Consider the following 20200-nt stretch of genomic DNA (forward strand, 5'->3'; position numbering starts at 1 on the left):
CTGTGCAGGCTGGTGGTGGTGGTGTAATGGTGTGGGGGATGTTTTCTTGGCACACTTTAGGCCCCTTAGTGCCAATCGGGCATCGTTTAAATGCCACGGCCTACCTGAGCATTGTTTCTGACCATGTCCATCCCTTTATGGCCACCATGGATCCATCCTCTGATGGCTACTTCCAGCAGGATAATGCACCATGTCACAAAGCTCGAATCATTTCAAATTGGTTTCTTGAACATGACAATGAGTTCACTGTACTAAAATGGCCCCCACAGTCACCAGATCTCAACCCAATAGAGCATCTTTGGGATGTGGTGGAACGGAGCTCGTGCCCTGGATGTGCATCCCACAAATCTCCATCAACTGCAAGATACTATCCTATCAATATGGGCCAACATTTCTAAAGAATGCTTTCAGCACCTTGTTGAATCAATGCCACGTAGAATTAAGGCAGTTCTGAAGGCAAAAGGGGTCAAACACAGTATTAGTATGATGTTCCTAATAATCCTTTAGGTGAGTGTATATATATATATATATATATATATATATATATATATATATATATATGCTTTATAAAAAACATTTGTCTTAAGATGGATTTATATTTTCAGCTTTAGTGGGTTAATAAGGACATATACATTTTAGACTCCCAATCATTTATCTTGCAAACAGAATATAATATAATAAAGGATCAGGGAGTCCTGCAACAGATGGCATGGTCCTCACAGAGCCCCCCACACATCATCGTGTCAGTCTAGATTACATAAAGAGACAGAAGCAATTGAGACAGCCTAAAATAGATAGAAGAACTGTGGCAAATTCTCCAAGAAGCTTGGAATTGGTGCTGTTTTAAAGGCAAAGGTGGTCACACCACATATTGATTTAGCTTTTTTTGTTTACTGGACTTTGTATGACATTATGTGATAAATGAAAACTATTTATAGCATTATTTTTGAAGACATGCTCACTATGCACAGTACTGTGTGTGTGTATATATATATATATATATATATATATATATACACACATTAGTTTAGGTTTTAGTCACGTGTCTGTAAAATAATACAGCCAAATTCAAAGTAAAAATATTCTATTTGATAAGAGATTTGACTTCACTACAAATCACTATGGCTTTACTACAGTAACCATAGTTTAACCAAGGTATTTGTAGTGAAATCATAGTAAATCTCAAAATTAACATGGTTACAATACTATATTAAAGTAATGGTTACTATATGGAAACTACAGTATTACTGTTGTAAAACAATGGTTAATTGTATCAAAACTATGATTTCTGCCAAGAAAACATTCATTGTTACTTCAGTCGTAGTTACTACAATATTACTATAGTAAAACAATGGTTACTATATGGCTATTACAGTATTACTGCATAAAACATGGTTAATTTTCATTAGGGTACTTCAATTAAATAAAAAGTTTCCTCTAATTACTAACTCAACATTTTAACTTAATACCTGCATTATTACACTACATGCATCAACATAAAGAGCCATTCAAATTCAACTCAACATATATTTAAATGTTCAGAATCTGTCCATCACTATAGAAGAAATACACTTGCTATAAAAATGCATGTGAGAATGGATGTCATAACGAGAAGTATATTAATCATATGAGGAAATCCCAGATCTTCATCTACGGAGTAGGGAATCATAACTTTGGCTATGAACACCCCAAGCACTTTAAATCAGATCTCGTTTCATGTCCGAATGAGCACTGAGAGCCTGCTTAAAGACAGAAGGGAGGGTGTGCAATTTTGGGCTCAACTGCAGCTCTGTGTGTGCCATGCGCTATCTATCACTGGGTGGTGTCAGCGTAAATAGCTAATCATATATCGATGTATTACCAGTATACGGCACTTGTGTCAAACAATATCTGCAAACAGAGCCAGTTTTGTAAAAGATGTTTGACCATCGCTATTGTGATTGACTGCAAAAAGAAAATGTTCTCAGACAGGAGACTTGAATGACGCAGGGGCTTCTCTATCTTGCGGCTTGTTTTCAAATGGCCAGTTTGCCATTTTAAACTAACGCGTGCAGACCTGTGATGTCATCAAGTGATCTACCATACTAAAAGATAATAGGACAGCTTCTCTCTGTTGAAAGTTGACCAATGTGAAACACAGGCGGAGCATGTCCATCTGCAGAGTACATTAACTGAGGTTATAACTGCGCATGTCTATTTGGCGCTTTTGGCCTCAATAATTTGCTTTGTCCAACCATGACATGCAATATATTCCCATGTCAATTGTAGCCATACGATAGCTTTGGATGAGGAACTGATATAAATTTGTTGAAAATGTCGGATACATTTTCCCCTCCTCCATTAGCTCTCAAATAATATTTGCATATGCAAAGCTGGTGCAGGTTTGATGCCAATGATGCCAATGATGCCAAACACCAATGTTCTCGTACGTCATAACTGATCACGACACAGCATGTTGGAATCTATGTGACTGCAAATAAAATTTGACAGCTCTAATGAAGGGGGAAGACTTTCAATAAATAATGGCTTCAAAAGACATTGAACAAAGTGCACAAGTCATTTTTACAATTCTTTAATAGCTAAATTTTTGTAATTTTGGAGCTCGACAGTCACTATCTGTTTTCATTGTATGAAGAAAAAAAAAGAGCAGAGCAACATTTTTCAAAATACTTTTTGTTCCACAGAAATTGTTTTAAAGGTATCGATTGTGGTAGGTAAGATATGCAATGTATGAATGGACTGCACATGAGGTGGGGCAAAGCCAAAGAAATCAAGTCAATGACATACCTTGATCTGTGATAATATAGTAAAGGCAGTAGCATTTGATAAAGGTGTTTTTTCCCCCTCAACACAAATGGTGGGAATATCAACCTTCTGCAGTCCTGATTTATCCATATTGTCCTTTTGCAGTGCTCTGCTCTCTAGATGGGACAACTGATGAGGTTGAGGCTGGTGCTGAATCCCCCGTGGAAACCTATCATCCCATTCGGAATATTCCCCACCCCGCACCTTGCTGTAAATTGGGCCCTCAGCTTTAGGACGAGCCCCTTCCTGATGGGCATCTACATGTTGCTTGTGTGACACCCTCTTTGGACTCTCTGCTAAGATATGCCAGGTATTAGGTCTTCCCTCCCTTGATTTCCAGGCTGCCCTGCTATGGTGAGCAGACCACTCATCCCAAGGTCGGCTCCTCTCTTGTTTTTCAGGAGTTTGGGGATTGTTATGGTGCTTGGTTTGGTTCCCTTTTGAAGACATTACTGGCTCTGGCAACTTGCCGCCCAGCATCTTTAGGCTTGCAGGGCTCAAGACCCGGTAGGTGATTTCATCCAGAAACTGGGAAAACTTAATCTTTTCCTCTAAAAGTTGTATCTTCCAATCTGGTGGCACAGAGCTGGGGGATGTTGATGATGTTGATGCAGCACGTCCCATGGGAGAGTTATCTATGCCTCTTTCCCTATCCAAGGACATGCTTTTGGGTTTCCTGCTGCGCCCGCGACTTCGCCAAGCATCAGACTTGGCCTGGCCAAGCATCTCTGCCGACTTGGATTTGCGCAGACTGTCGTAAGACTGCACTCCCAACTGATGAGTTTGCTTGAGGATACCCTTGGGTGGATGGGCATACATAAAAGAAACAGCATGGGGTAGTCGCTGCTGATCCCTAGGTACAAGTATCTCAGCTTTCTCTTTGAAGGCCAAGGAGCGCTCAACACTCCTGCTGGAGTATGATGAGGAGCCGCCTCGGATGCACTGTTGGGAGCCTTCTGAGGAGGGGATATCATCTTCATCAGAGAGCACCAGTAGATTTTCACTATGACTGATAAAGCGGTTCTTTTCTTGTTGCTTCTGATGCTTGGTAGGAAGCCTCATATCGAGGGAACCATGGCTGAAGATCCGTGGTGGGGGGAGGGCACTGAGTTCCAAGCTAGATAGACTGGAGACATCCAGCTCGCTGTCGGACACTTGCGGCCACGAAGGTTTCTCAAGACATCGTGAGTAAGGGTCTGCAAACCGTGTACGCTGAAAAATGGGTGAATGTTTTCGAGGAGAATTTACCTGGAAGGGGTCAGGCTGGGCTGATGATGCTGGGTTGACAGACGGCAGAGCACTCCCGCTTCCATCCTCTCTGAACACTGGCACAGTGTGGCGTGACTCGCAGTGCTGCGGAGGTGCCTTTCGGTATGGTTTTCGGGCTGGAGCAGCACTCGTCATTCTGGGAGATCAGTGTGCTTCCATACACTGTCTGTTAGTCCTGCCGAGAGAGAAGAATGAGAATTCAAAGGAGCGGCAGCTTAAAGCCCTGTCCCATGTAAAAAAATGTTCCCCTTCCTCTCGCTCTATCTATCTCTGTTCCACCCAGCCTCTTCCTCCCTGAGCAGCAACATTAAAAAAAGCTGTTTGAATCAATAGGCTTTGATGAGAGTAGCAGCACTGGCCGGTTAAAAAAGCAACAGCCAATGAAAAAACTGCTGGAGCGGAGTAAAAAATAGATGGGCAAAAAATGCCTCTTTGAACAACCACCAAACATCTGTCAATAAATGTGCTGTGATTTGGGTGCTTATTAAAATATCTACATGGTAAATCAAGGGAGCCAGAGAATTGGGAGAGAAGGAAGAGATACTGATATAGGCTTTAAGAGACACAAATATAGGGGCACGAGGCAGGGGGAGGAAAATGTGGGTTTTCTCTAAAGCGAGTGATTGATTACATGTTGGAGTGTGTTTCCAGTATACAAACAGTTAAACCACTGCCTGCATGACTTTTATTGATCACAGGAAGCTATCTTTAGAATGGCAAAAGTGGGTGTGTAGTTGGGATCTGATTACATTTAGAGGCATATAGGGCTAACCCACAGTGCCAAAACTATTAATCTTTAAGTCAACTTCTCAAATGATGTTAATTTAAAACATACCAATACATACAATCTAATTGTTTGACGGAGTAGCTTTAGTAAGAGGTCTACTACTGTGGGCATGCTAATGCACAGTGCAGTCACAAACTTCTACTGCGAAAGCCTATTTACTCATCTGCAGCAGCTAGGTGAATGACAATTATCAGCCTTTAAACCCACTTTTCACAGATATGACTAATTGATAGTCTTGTCCTAAGGTTGCAAGAAGCAGAGTTTTCTAACTGAGGCCCTGGGCTGTTAAGGCATAGGTTCTCAACCTTTTTGACTAACTAATTTGACATACTATTACTATTCTATACCATATTCTATTTTTCTAGCACTATAAACATAGCTGCCTTTATATTTCCTAAATTATATAGTTGTTTAAAAAGTCTGAAAAGCTCTGGCATGAGTTTTGGCATGGCACAAGACTGCTTTGCTACCAAGCAAGGCGAGTCAATAAAAGAAAAGGTTTTTGCAACCAGCAAAACTGCAACTAGCATTGATGTCAGTGGACTCCATGCAGTCAGAATGCTACATGAGTTCATAACACCTTAGAACAGCTCATGGTTAGCACTTAAATTCACTCCACTTCTTCCTGGGTCACACCTTCCCCTGCAAGAGAGCAGCAAATTTCATCACTTTTGATATTTTTCAAGCTCCTGACTGGTAAAATGTGAGAAATAGGGAGAGAGTTGGCTAGTGTTTCACAGTGTGGTGCCAAATAGAAATCAATGGTGTTCCCTTTGCATGCTGCTAATGTGCTGGAGGGCACATGCTGGGACATACACACACGTGAGGGGTCACTGACAGAATGTGCCACTCATTGGCAGGCTGATTTGCCCTACTGACGTCATTTTTAACCCAAAATGCAATAAAACACAGCAGGACTATAGATATACCTTACACATCTAGCAGAACAAATCATGTTTTTCAAAGCTTACTATTCCACTGAAGACAGTAACCCCATCTGAACTGTTAAACTTAAGCTTCACACAAAGCTCAACAAGGCATCTTATCCTCTAGTCTGAGTAGGTCAACTTTTAGGGTGCTTTCACACTGGCAGTTTAGTTCGAAACAGAGCACGGTTCACATGAAAAATTGGTAATGTGAAGGCTGTCATGCGGACCAGGGTGCGCACCGCAGTACTGAACTCGAGACTACATAGGAGGTAGTCTGAGTTCGGTTGCAATGGAACTATAGCACGAGTCGCGTGAATGTGAAAGCATCTTGGACTCGGGTGCGCACTCATTCAGGAAGTAAAGTACCCTGAGCATGCGTTTTAACCAGTAACAACATCATTAGTTTCAACAACACACGAGGCTCCAAACATTCCTGAAAGTCCCAAAAAATTCATGACTCCCTTAGTCTCAGGTTTCAATTCAATCAAAACATATGACAAAACAACTTACATTAGTAGGGGTTTTAATGTTTTAAACAAAGGTACGTACATGTGATGGACAGTGTTGGTTAGATTATTCCTGTCCTGTAATCTTGTTCTAATTACAAATGACATAAACTGTAATCAGTAGCAATCTTTTAGATTACACTTTAAGCAATCTAATCTTTTGGATTACTTATTGAATGTTTTGATGAAAACACAGTTTTAAGTGTATTTAATACCAATGTATACTTCTTTCATTAAACATGAAGTCAAGCGTACACTATCCGATTTGACATCAGACACTCTGCGAATCATAAGCCCTATTCGGACGGCAAATATTTTACATGGGGATGTGAGGTGATTCCAGCATTTACAGGTGGTAGTCAATTATTTTATTGCCGTCCAAATATGAAATACTGGTGTTTTTCTCCTGGCTCCCACGAGAAAATTCCCGGCCAAATTACCTACTGTTTTTTGACAAACACCAAGATTATGTGGTATTACCGTCTGAATCCACATCTCTGAATTCATAACCCAAAAGCCGTTTTGGAAATCCTTTTTGACCACTGCTACGTGGTGTACGTTTGCGCCTGTGCATGGTAACAGCTCTGGCAGTAACGGACAGATGTGACAGTCGGAAGATTGTGTAACAGACATTTTTTTTAATAATTCACAATAATACAATTTCATCACCACTCCACTTGGGAACCAGTGGGAACTTTTAAGTTGAAGGAAAAGAAAAACAAGAGCCAGATCACATACAATTTTGAAATGGTCCATTATTATGGCAGCAACGCAGCTACAATCATGTGATCGACAAAAAGTCTTGCTCGTCCCCCATTATTTAATTGTCATCCGAAAGCATGAGTTTTATCACAGAGGAGCCATGAAAATTTACTTTTACAGATGTCACCCTGAGAAACAACTGCTAGTATAATAGGGTTATAGTCTTGTTTTTGCGCACAATACAGGACTGTAGCATCTCAACCATAGGACCATTCGTCCCCGACTGAGGCAGTTCCTGTAACGGACCTTCTAGTGTGCATGCTGCACATATTTGTGTCCCTATTGTACAAGTACATTTCGCTGCGTCGAAAATAACAGCCTATTGCTGCCTTTAGCATCAACCTGTTTCGAACGGATCGTCCAAAATGCATCTTAAAATTAAGATAACAAAATTAATTCACAAACTTGCGCACTTTATTCCTGATAACATATCAACAAACAAAAAAGAATGGCTCCCACCCATTTTTCCGCTTATTGACACCATTTGCTAAAGAAAAAAATATTTAAAAATACTGCTTAAAATAATTAAAAACAGTGAGTATTAAGATGTGGTTGATGTTTTAATGTATTTTCAAATGATTTGACTCCTGTTACCCAATACCTTGCTCTCCTTTTCGAACAAACATGAAAGAAAAGGTCACACCCATTTTTAAGCTTTGTGCAAATTTGTGCTAATTTGCAAAGGAAAAAAATACTGAAAACAGCTGAAAATAATGAAGACAGCAGGTAGGGAGATGTGGGTGATATTTTATTTTATTTTATAAATATTTTTGTCTTCTGATTCCTAATACATTTCTCTCCTCTTGCGCTCTCTATATTTAATTGGTTTTGGATCATAATGGTCTCTTACTTGTCGGTACAGTGCTCACACCTGATGACAATACGTCTACATTTCAAGCAGTTTTCAAAACTGTTGTAGCGTCTGGGACTATTCTCAGCAAGAGTGTGCACAATACACGACCGTTCACCATGAGATTTATGACTTTTTGTCGAAGACCAGTTGCCAACTCAAACATCAAAGGAGATGAGCTTGAGTCGTGTAGTACCCACAAAGCATTAGTTAACATCAAATCAAACAACAATGTGCTATTAGTCAGTCTGAGTCTTAGTGATTCTTTTAAGGTCAAGACTAATAGGTAATGTCATCGATATGTAATCATGTAATACATAAAATTAAACATAAATATATATTTTTTAAACAATCTAATTACAAGTACCATACATGATTTCCATACATGATTTATGCTAATTTTTAAAAAAAAGTTTTTATTTTTTAAACTTATTTTTAATGTCTGCCTCAAATATCCTCCTAGCAAAACTGAAATTTTTCCAACCAGAGAATATTCATTTCAAGGCAGAACAAGACACGGTTTTGGACATTTTGGCGTCTTGTCGTTCTTAAAACAGTAAATGAATGGTGTAGGTTTCCTTATACCTTCTAAATTTTACAAACGTCCTTGGCAATATGCCTGCAGCTTTTACTGCCAGTCACTCAACAGCTGGAAAGCAAAGAAGCCAAAAGGTCTTGTGTGACATGTTTGATATTTACCGCATCTGGTATGAGGATTTGTTATACCACAGAAGACTCTTTTGGAGATCCAGTCATTACATCAATGAACAAAACTCAACTGAAATGTTATATATAAAGCTTTACATCTAAAGATGGCGCAGAGGCATGACGACATGTTGATTGTCGCTCTTCGCAGATTTGTTAGTTTTGCATATAGTCTTGTTTGGGTCGCTATTCTTCCAGCCAGTTTACCATCTTATCACTTATGACCACCAAACACTTCTGAAAATAGGTGAAACAGTCCGACTAGATGGAATGTTTGGCGTTAGCTCTCCCATAAACAACATGGCGGATGTGACTCACCTGGGACTGAAGAGGCAACGTGTATGCTTTCTTATAAGCAACGTATGGTGTACAAATGTGGAAGTAATTTTACAGAACTACACTCCGGGCCTTGAATACCTTCTAATCAAATGCAGATCGTTCTACCTGTCCAGGGAGTATTCGGCTGTGCTTATGGCCGCTGTTTACATCCCACCCCAAGAGAACACACACTTTAAAAAGAACTGTACCACGTCATCACTAAATACGAGAACAAGCACCCCAATGGACTGTTCATTATCTCAGGAGACATTAACCAATCCAACATCAGGAATGTTTATCCAAAATACCACCAGCATGTCTCCTACCCCACCAAGTGCCCAAACACCCTCGATCACTGCAACACCTCACATAAAGCAGAGTACCGTTCCCTATTGCATCCGGACGGTCCGTTCACGCCTCGATTCTGATTTCCCAGCCTACAAACAGAAACTCAAGCGAGAGGAGTCTGTGACGCATACGGTGCAGTGTTGGACACCAGAAGTGGAGGAAAAGCTTCATGACTGCTTTGACTCGGTGGACTGGGACATGTTCAAAAACTCACCTTCTGATCTGGACGAGTATGCCACAATGTTCCCGGACTTCATAAAACTGTTCGCTCATTTCCTAACCAGAAACCGTGGATTACCCCCAAAATCCGAAATAAGATCAGTGCATGCAACTGCATGTTTCAGGCTGGAGACATGGATGCATTCAAGAAATGTAAGTATGTCCTACAGAAAGCCATGACCAGCGTGAAACGGGAATACAACAGGAAAGTGGAATTAGTTTAACTGCACTCAAGACACACGTTGGATGTAGCAGGGAATACAAACTTTAAATGATTATAAACCGCAGCTCCTGGTGCATCTCTACCAGATAAACTGAACACCTTTCAAGCTTGAAAACAAATATCTTCCAGTGCAAGCTCCTGTAGTGCTGCATGAATACAGCTTTACCGTCTCTGTGGCAGACGTGGAAAAAAAAAAACGTAACTTTAACTGAGTCAACATTCGCAAAGCTGCTAGGTCCAGATGGAATTTTAGGATGCATTTTAAAAAGATGCAGTGAGCTACTGGCTGCTGTCTTTACGGACATATGGGATGGGCAACACATCCTTAAAAAGCTCAACTGTACCAAACCTGCTTCAAAAACACTACCATTATCCCTGTTCCAAAGAAAAAAAAGTTAGCTGCCTTAATGACTATTGCCCAGTGGCACTAACCCCCAATGCAATGAAATGCTTTGAGAGGCTGGTTCTGGAACACATTAAGAACACAATGTAAGACACTTTGAACCCACTGCAGTTTGCCTACCAGCAAAACAGATCCACTAAGGAAGCCATATCACACACACTTAATAACAATCTGGCTCACCAGGACAATAAAAACAGTTTTGCAAGGCTTTCATGCACCAATCTACATCGAAGGGGACATTGTAGAGAGGGTCGACAGCTTCAGATTCCTAGGGGTCACCCTCAATGCTAAACTCAATGCACACAGCATCCATTATAAAAAAAGGCCCATCAACGCCTTCATTTCCTCAAGCGTCTGAAGAAAGCCAGGATGCCCACTACAGTCCTCACCACTTTCTACAGGTGTGCTGTCCGTCCTCACAGGGTGTGTTACATGCTCCATATAGGACAAGAAAGCCCTACAGAGGGTGGTAAAAACAGTACAGAAAAATCACACAGCTACCAGCAGTACAGGATATTTACACCACACGCTGCCTCAGAAAGGCAAAGTGCTTCATGGAAGACCACAGTCACCCAGCATGGGTACTTTTCTCTTATCTGCTCAAGACTATTTGAACCTGCACCACTAGATACAGGGATAGCTTTTATCACAATGCTGTGACAATGTTCAATACACACTAGTGTGCAATATCAAAAACAATACTGGACTCTACACTGTCTTTGACTTTGCACTGATCTCTCCAAACTCATCACTTGCGCTGTTACTTTGTTGTTTGGTAATTATTTTGGTTGTTTATTGTTATCTTTGTATATATACATACATATTATGTACTAAGTAGTACTATCTATTGTATCCTATCTAGTCTATAGTCTGTGAAGCATTCGAACAAGAATTTTCATTGTACACGTTACTTGTACATATGACAATAAACATTAAACTTGAAGACAGAATCTGTAATTTGCCCCCACTTTACAGTTGAAGTGTGTAATTTCATGGCACCAAAAATAATTGCAAACATTGTTCCCAAACAGGTCCACCCACCACCACTTGCCATTTTTCAAGCAAAACAGTTGTTCTTACCCAAAACTCACAGCATTGGTTGAGTCACGTCGACATGACAGTCTGTTTAAACAAACAAAGCAATATTTTAAAAGTGCCAAAGTGTTGTACACTATCGGCTAAATCAACCTACAAATAGCATTCATGGCATTAAATAGCATGTTAATCTAGTGATAAGTGGTGTTTGTAGGCCTACAGCTCTTTAGAAAAATAGACAAACTAGATCATCACCATCACCTGTGACACAAAAAGTGCACATGACTACAATATTAAAAAGAGTGATCAGGGAAAACTATCTACAGTCATATCCACATATGTGTCATGACAGAACTAATGACTGTGGGAGAGTGTAAGAGCTGTATATAAACAGAAGTATCAGAATTACAGTACATACCGACCTTCAAACCATCACATGCCCGCACAGATGCCACGGTTTCATTTGTGAGGAATCTGATATTTAACAAGCAGGTTGTAGATTGTAAAATTAATTAAACTGCTTTAATTAAACCTCACTGAGAGGCTCTTCACATTAGAAGTGTGCTTATAATGAACTTTGATACGTTTTGAGAGAACTGGAGAAGGAGAGGATTATAACATAAGCTGGGCAATATAAATACAATATTAACAATATATTCAATATTATTTTGTTAGCTAGATATTATTTCTGTTAACCAACATTGTGAATACTCCATTGTGCTTTTTAATTGGGAATCATTGTTTAATCAAGACAGCGCCAGCAGGCCAGTTTTGCACCCGTTCCTTGGGTCACAATTTTATGATAGCACATGAAAACAAGACTGAATTTAAACATGTCGTAAAAATGCTGAAAAAATTTGGGAACTTTTTTCAAAACTCGGCGTGGCATTTTTTCATGCTTTAAAATAGCAAAATAACATATTTTTATATATTCTATAATACATTCTTTAATATACATTTTAACAATCAGTTTGAAATCAATTTATTGAAATGAACAGTTTTAACTTCACAGACGTAACAACTTTTGGTGCCGTTTCTGCTGCTGAAGTTAAAAATGAGAGATACTCTAAACACATCTGTCTCAATGCTCCCATAGTCAAGTCATGAGAAGACAATGGAAGACAAGGAGAGTGGCAGGGAAATCTGCTTTGAAACAGTCATTTTTGCCACTAGCGGTACAGACATTTCACACATTGAGTTGCTCCTTATGGCAGGCTAGCACCTAGCATGGCAGCTCTGCTGTCACTGGTGTATGAATGTGTGTGTGAATGGGTGAATGAGTCACAGTGTAAAGCGCTTTGAATACCATTAAGGTTAAAAAAGGCACTATATAAGTGCAGACCATTTACCATTCACTCAAAATTGGACAATAAAAAAGAAAATAATGAAAGTCTCAAGTACCTTTGGTAAAGTTTATAGCATCTGTCACAGTTAAAATCAACATCAACAAATGTAGATTTCAGCATTTCCCACAATGTGAACATGAAGTGAGAGGTTTATATTACATTCACTCAGTAAGACGTTCTCTATTTTTTAATGGCCATTGAGCCAACATGACTCCCATTCCTGGCACCCCACTCACTTCCTGACTCTTTCTTCCGGTTATATCCTCACACAGCCCAATCTCAAGTCCCTAATGACTTGTATATCAGATGCCAGAGGCCTAGCCAAAGAGCCTGCTACTGTAAATATCCAGCTTATGAGAGAGGACAAGCACAACGTGCCATTCTGTGGGGTGTTGTGTAGTAACTTGGTCTTGCTGCACCCCATTGGAAGTCGACATAAAATGGCATTCCCATTTTAATTCTGTAATATGAAGTATTTCTGAGTGAAACCGGTAACGTCATTCAAAAAAGGAAAGTTGTTTCAGAGGTGGAGCAAGATATTACAATTTGATGAAATAACTTTTTTTCTCTTTGAAATAACAGTTATGAATCATGCACAAAATGTCAAGGAAAGTGTATTACTTAAAGCAAACAAGGTCCATTCTAACGTAATGTTGTCTTAAAAACCAGAGGCAGCACAGCAGGTCTGGTGGGAAAAATGCCATCTATGAAGTGTTATTTGCTCACAAATTCAGTTTTTATTTTCCCCCAAATTCCTTGTTTAAAATTGTAATAACATTTTGTAATAAAAATCAAATTAATTAATTACACCAATCAAAACAAAACAATTATGTTTCAAGGTTTAGTCCAAGTCAAGTCTTCGTTCTTTTTCAGCAATCGTTCTTTATCTGGTGTCATATGCACGACAACTGCATACACTTTAGAAGTAGGGATGGGACGATATGGTCATCTCACAATATATCTAATATGAGGTTCACGATTCAACAATCTCGATTCGATATAATAAAACTTACATGACAAATATGACAGAAAATTGTGTGTGTGTGTGTGTGTGTGTGTGTGGGGGGGGGTTTGTTTGAGCAAAATGCACATTATAATTTCTCATCAAAATAACATTCTTTAATACACTACATACATGCTCAAAGTTCAGATAAGTTGCAGAACAAGCAACAGGAATAGAAAAGTATGTGAAAGTGTAGTCTGTCATTTTTTTTGTCATTATTATTATCACAATAATAAAAAAATATATATATATGAGCTGATATGAGGTGTCACTGTTTGAAATAATGTGTACAATTTAAAAATAACATTGAGTTTACATTAATTTGCGTAACAAATTAATGTAAGTGGTGGCTGTGGTGGCTCAGCGGTTAAGGCTCTGGGTTACTGATCAGAAGGTCAGGGGTTCAAGCCCCAACACCACCAAGACACCACTGTTGGGCTCTTGGCAAGGCCCTTGAACCTGTCTGCTCCAGGGGCGCCGTATCATGGCTGACCCTGCACTCTGACCCCAGCTTAGCTTAGCTGGGATATGTGAAAAATAAATAATTTCACCATGTATATGCAGAAATGTATGTATAATGTGTGACAATTGATCAATTAAATTAAATTAATATTCATCTTGCAGACTCGCACTGTTTCGGTTCATTTATTAATGAGGGAGAAGTCTTGGTTTTTGCACATCCCTGCTATTTGTTATTAAAATTATAATTAATTTTTCTTATCTGACTGCAAAGAACAAAGTTTAAAGTCACATTATTAAATGAATGTGGAATGTGTGAATGTCATATTTGATGGACATACATTACACGGAAGAAATGGTCCATTTTAATTTCAAGCACTTTTTTTTATTTATTTTTTTAAAAAAGGGTTATTTTCCATGTATTCCAGTTCTTAAATATCTAAAAACTAAATTCAATGACTTCAAAAAGTGTAGAAAAAAAACACAGTAGGGGTAAAAATCAAGCTATAGAGGGATTATAATGTTTGACCGGTCATTTTGTTTATGAACAGACACATGGAAAAACATTAGTTTTCACACCATGAAAGACTGACTCACCTTTTCTGGGTTAGTTTTCAAATGTCTAATACAGTTTGATGTAGTTGTGCTTAGGGATGCACAGATCCGATACCTGGATTGGTATCGTCTCCGATACTGAAGCTTTTAGACGGATCGGGTATAGGTCCGACGAGCCCGATCCAAATCCGATATTGTGTGTTAGTCATGTTAGTTACTGTCAAGCTCCAAAAATGGCATAAAAGAACCATAAAAACACAATTAAAGCAGTTCATATGACTCTTGCATTTTATTCAAAGCCACTTAAAGATGTAAAATAGCTCTGTGAATCACAAAAGTCTGTGCTTAATAAGTAAATATATAAAATGTACAGCGTAGCTCCAGCGCGTCAGTGAATGGCGCTGATCTGTTTACACACACTCGCAGTTATTTTTAACCTTCACGCGTTGCAAAATATTTGAGCACTACTCACGAACAACATCTCAGATGTAGATGCTCAATAGTTTGGATCACTTATATGTATTTAGAACGGCACCGGAGATGCATTTTACCAGAATAACAAGCAAATTAAACTGTTTGATGCTAACTTACCTACAAACAGACACATACAAAACTTCCTGGAGAGTTCAGAATGTCAAAATAAAAGCACGAGGGTTTAAAAGTTAAAGGTGCACGTTTGATATACATTACTATTATAATATATTATTATTTGTTTACAAATGATAATAATCTTTAAGTTGAAAGGGTTCCAAAAAATAACTGTGTGAATGAAAAGTGAGCTGATATCTTACAAATTGAACAAAATAGAGATCTGAATCCTTTAAAGTCCAGATACAAGTTGAAGAAAGTTTGCAAAAAAATAAAACACTGGTTTCTGTTCTACTGAAGACTGGAATTAATTTTGCTGCTACATTATCCAGTATACTAGTTAACAATAAAGTGTTTTTAATAAGCTATACATTTATATTGAAATAATGTGTAGTTAGAGGTTTGTGTTTCTTTACATATTAACGATTACTCCCAATTAGTTCCACACAATAATGTAAAGATATTCTAAACTGATTATGCAAAAAACAACAACACTGGTATCGGATCGGGATCAGTATCGCTCGATACGGAGATCTCCGATATCTGGATCGGAAGAGAAAATGTGGTATCGGTGCATCCCTAGTTGTGCTAGCATCTTTACTCATTCCACATGTTTTACATGTTGTTCCGTTAATTGCTATTCTATTGAAGGTTTTTGAATCCAGAAGTTGAGATAAAGGACGTTTAAGACTCGAGTTTCCAACTCTGTGCTTATCAAATCGCTAAAGGCTTCGATTTAATTATAAAAATGTATAGTCTGCATGTGCTGTGTGCTTTAATGAGTGCTCTGCTGTTTTTTATCCACACACACACACGCACGCACGCACCCGCACACGACGATTATGATGAGGTATTATTAGTGTATGAGCACCCGGCTTCACAAATTCAATTTGAAGAACGCACCACATGTAGACTGCAAATATATTTATTTACAGCTCAGCCTTGTGGTTAATTCATTATACTTAGGCATATCACAATTTTACTTTGATTGTACCATTAATTGTGCATTCATACATTTATTTTATCCCATATAAATCAAATTAAATGACATTACACAATTTATAATTAATTACATTTTTATGACTGGATTCTGCATCACAGAAAACATCCAACACAAGGTTTCACATAAGTGTCAGTAATTTAAAGTGTTCTTTATAAATTAGGCAACTTCTGTTAATAATAAAAAAGGTGCTAAGAAACTGTATTCTAAGGTGTCAGCAACCAGGAAAAAAGTTCTCAGTACTGCCACAAAAATGTAACTCTGAAAGGGACAAAATAGGATGGGTAAAATAGAAAAAATACACTTGCAATAAAAGAATCATTTTTTGAAACACCAAATCTCTTCTTTATGCCTGAACTGAAGCTGACCGCATGAGTATCATTTAAAGACACAACAGTGTCTCACAACAGAGCTCTGTAGATTCATGCCATCATCCAATTAAAGCTATTTCTGGAGGCCAATTTTCAGATATGCAAGACAAGGCCACAAAAACACACCAAATTATTTAGACGTGTATAACTGGATAATTGTAACCATACCCGCAACTGGAGTTGGAGTGTCAGTGATGTCCTCAGTCACAAGTTCTCAGTCCCTGAGCATTCTGAAACACAAAAACAGGATGTCGGTAAACCGAAATGTGATGTCACATTCTCCACTGAGAAAAAGACTGAATATAAATACCAGTAATTAAACCTTTTGCAACAAGATTCAGGTGTTATCCAGCTCATCTGGTATAGTTCAAACTAGGGCTGCATGACATGAAAAAAAAAAAAAATTTGTAAAAAAAAAAAAAAAAAAACCTATTGTAATTTGAACAGCGATATGATCAACAAAATAAAAAGTTAATCATTTTGACCAAATTAAGTCATACTTTGCCCTTCTACCAAAAGTGTTACTGTTTAAGGGTGTTCAAAATGGCATAAATATATTAATATTGTAACAATAGTAATGTATTTCTATTCAAGTTCCAATTGAATTTCATTTAATCGATGAGCCATAGTTAAAACTCTGAATTCGGATTCAATTGAGAATTGTTATGGACTGTTTATTACAGAAGATGAATGCACACCCAGGTTTGTAATGCGCAACAAGCAGCAGACTGGCAATTCCAACTATGCAATGAAGATTAAAGGATATTAGTGAAAACATATAACAGAAGTATAGTTTAAATTCAAATGTGAAACAATAAATATCATATAACTTATACATTTTACACTTTATGCATTTTCATGTCTGTAAATCACAGTGAATTCCTGTTTTATGTCTGCCATGAGACACTAATCCAAAAATCAATTGTGAGACTGCAATCAATGCGTCAACATAATATGAATAATATCAGCCGTCACACATCATCACACAGTTCAGGAAGAGTTTCTCAGCAATCACCTCACTCAATCAGAAGTCAAAGCAATTGTTCTTCCTTTGAGTAATTAACAAGAGCTGCTCATTACAACCAGCCTCTGACTGAACCCCTCCTTCACAATTACCACAGCAAGAGTATAATGAACAACTGTGCTCCTGTAGTGTGAATGTATCAATGACACTATGGTGAATGACTGTATAGAGTCAGGGCACTGAAAAATGTTATCTGATTACACACATAACTAACTCGGAGCCAAATGCAGTTAGGTAGTATGTAGGGCTGCAACAACTAATCAATAAAACCGATAATCAGTGATAATGGAAATCATCGACAATGAATGAATTTCATTATCGATTAGTTGATTAGTTGGATATTTTCAGTACGCTTGGAGAAGCCCCGTCAAGTGACGTCACTTCACAGCCAAGTAAAAATGTGTTGCATTAAGAAACTCGTTTAAAAACAAAAAACAACGGAGACAAGTTGTAATCAATTTCCGTTTCAATATAATCAATTGTACAGCTTTCATGGATATCAGACTGAAGTCTCAGCAGTCAAGGTGTGGCGGTTTTTAAAGTGTTTTCTCCTGCTCATGTAAGTGCATGTAATAGAGTGAGCACCGGGATGAGTCTTTTCAGAGCGAGAGTGAATTTTAAACTACATATTAAACTCTATGTAATGCTGAATATAATGTATAATACTCCTAAGAGTCCTGATATTTGCCAGTCCTGATAATGCCACATGTAATGACTGATTTGACTAGTAAATGTATACTATGGCAAACATTATTTTACTGGATAAACATACACAATGTTTTGATAAGAATAATTTAGAAACATGTAATAAGTGAAAATAATATTTTAAAAACCTATATTAATAAAATAATTGAATTTTTTATCTGACCTATGTAATATTTTTTAGCAACAATTAACAAAAGATAATTAAGCGAGTACATAAAAAAAATCTATGTTCAAAACCATGTCCTTGTCTTCCATGCTTCACCGTGGGGATGGTATTCTTTTCACTATAGGCCTTGTTGACCCCTCTCCAAAAATAGCGCGTATGATTGTGACAATAAAGCTCTATTTTGTTCCCGTCACTCCAAATTACAGTGTTCCAGAAGCTGTGAGGTGTGTTGTCGGGCATATTGTAACCGGGCTTTTTTGTGGCATTGGGGGCAGTAAAGGCTTCTTTCTGGCAACTCGAACATGCAGCTCCTTTTTGTTCAAGTATCGCCGTATTGTGCTCCTTGAAAACAACCACACCGTCTTTTTCCAGAGCAGCCAGTATTTCTCCTGAGGTTACCTGTGGGTTTTTCTTTGTATTCCGAACTATTCTTCTAGCAGTTGTGGCTGAAAACGTTCTTGGTCTACCTGACCTTGGCTTGGTATGAAGCGATCCCAGAATTTTTCACTTCTTAATAAGTGATTGAACAGTACTGAATGGCATTTTCAAGGCTTTGGATATCCTTTTCCATCTTTATAAAGTTCCATTACCTTGTTATGCGTTCTTTTCTGCTCCCCATAGCTCAGCATCTAGCCTGCTCAGTGCATCCACGTGAGAGATAACAACCTCACTGACTATTTATACACAGATGCTAATTGCAATTTAAAAAGCCACAGGTGTGGGAAATTAACCTTTAATTACCATATAAACCAGTGTGTGTCACTGTGTGTGTTCGTAGCAAGGCCAGACATTCAAGGGTATGTAAACTTTTGATCAGGGCCATTTGGGTGAGTTCTGCGATCATTATGATTTAAAAAGGAGCCAAACAACTATGTGATAATAAATGGTTTCATATGATCACTATCCTTAAATAAAATACTTTTTTTGCACAATCAGTCATATTTTAAAAATCAAAGCCAACATTTTACAATTTCTGCCAGGGTATGCAAACTTTTGAGCATAACTGTAGACGGCATCATGAGGAAGGAAAATTATGTGGTAATATTGAAGCAACATATCAAGACATCAGCCATGAAGTGAAAGCTCGGTTGCAATTGGGTCTTCCAAATGGGCAATGAACCCAAGCATACCTCCAAAGTTGTGGCAAAATGGCTTAAGGACAACAATGTCAAGGTATTGGAGAAGCCATCACAAAGCCCTGACCTCAATCTGATGGAAAATTTGTGGGCAGAACTGAAAGTGTGTACGAGCAAGGAGGCCCACAAACCTGACTTGCGACTTCGTAACAATAGCCAAACATTTAGGTAATAATTACATTTCCATCAAAAAGCCGAGGCCAACGCATTTAATGATAAAAGCAGCTTGCAATTTACATGGGGAGATGTTTACAACTGTCAGTCTGGTATTTCTGCAGAAAGCATTTCCTCTCCTTCACCTTAAAGCATGCAATATTTAAATACTGTTATAGTGGTCTTTTTTCCTGAAACATTTCTGCAGTCCTCCACTATGGATGAGAATACCAAGCCACAGGATATTGCAAAGAATAACAAATAAGAGGCCCCTGGCACTTAGCCATCCATGACAGACAGCTGGTGTTGCCCTGATACTGAGAGCCATTCACGACCTTAAGAACTTTAAAGGAATAGTTCACCCAAAAATTAAAATTCTCTCATCATTTACTCGCCATCATGCCATTCCAGAGGAGTATTTGAACACAAATTAAGATTTTTAGAAGAAGATTTAGCATTGTAGATCCATACAATGCAAGTAAATGGTGACCAGGACCTTGAAACTCTAAAAAGCACAAAAAAGGCAGCGTAAAAG

General features: G+C 38.3%; 1 protein-coding gene across 3 annotated transcripts in view; it reads right to left on the reverse strand.

Moving 5' to 3' along the window:
• LOC127618209 (tight junction-associated protein 1-like) overlaps positions 1 to 20200 on the reverse strand; it is a 129051-nt gene that overhangs the window by 64039 nt on the left and 44812 nt on the right. For 2 of the 3 annotated variants that reach the window (XM_052090535.1, XM_052090533.1), the window contains 2 exons: positions 16650 to 16711; positions 4054 to 4249 (listed from right to left, as the gene is read on the reverse strand). In XM_052090535.1, the coding sequence (XP_051946495.1) occupies positions 4054 to 4209 (156 nt within the window). In that variant the 5' untranslated portion in view covers positions 4210 to 4249; positions 16650 to 16711. The remainder of the gene's footprint in view (positions 1 to 4053; positions 4250 to 16649; positions 16712 to 20200) is intronic. The other variant, XM_052090534.1, reaches the window with a different exon arrangement.

This window comes from Xyrauchen texanus, chromosome 24, assembly GCF_025860055.1.
Source record: "Xyrauchen texanus isolate HMW12.3.18 chromosome 24, RBS_HiC_50CHRs, whole genome shotgun sequence".
NCBI classification, from domain to species: Eukaryota; Metazoa; Chordata; class Actinopteri; order Cypriniformes; family Catostomidae; genus Xyrauchen; species Xyrauchen texanus.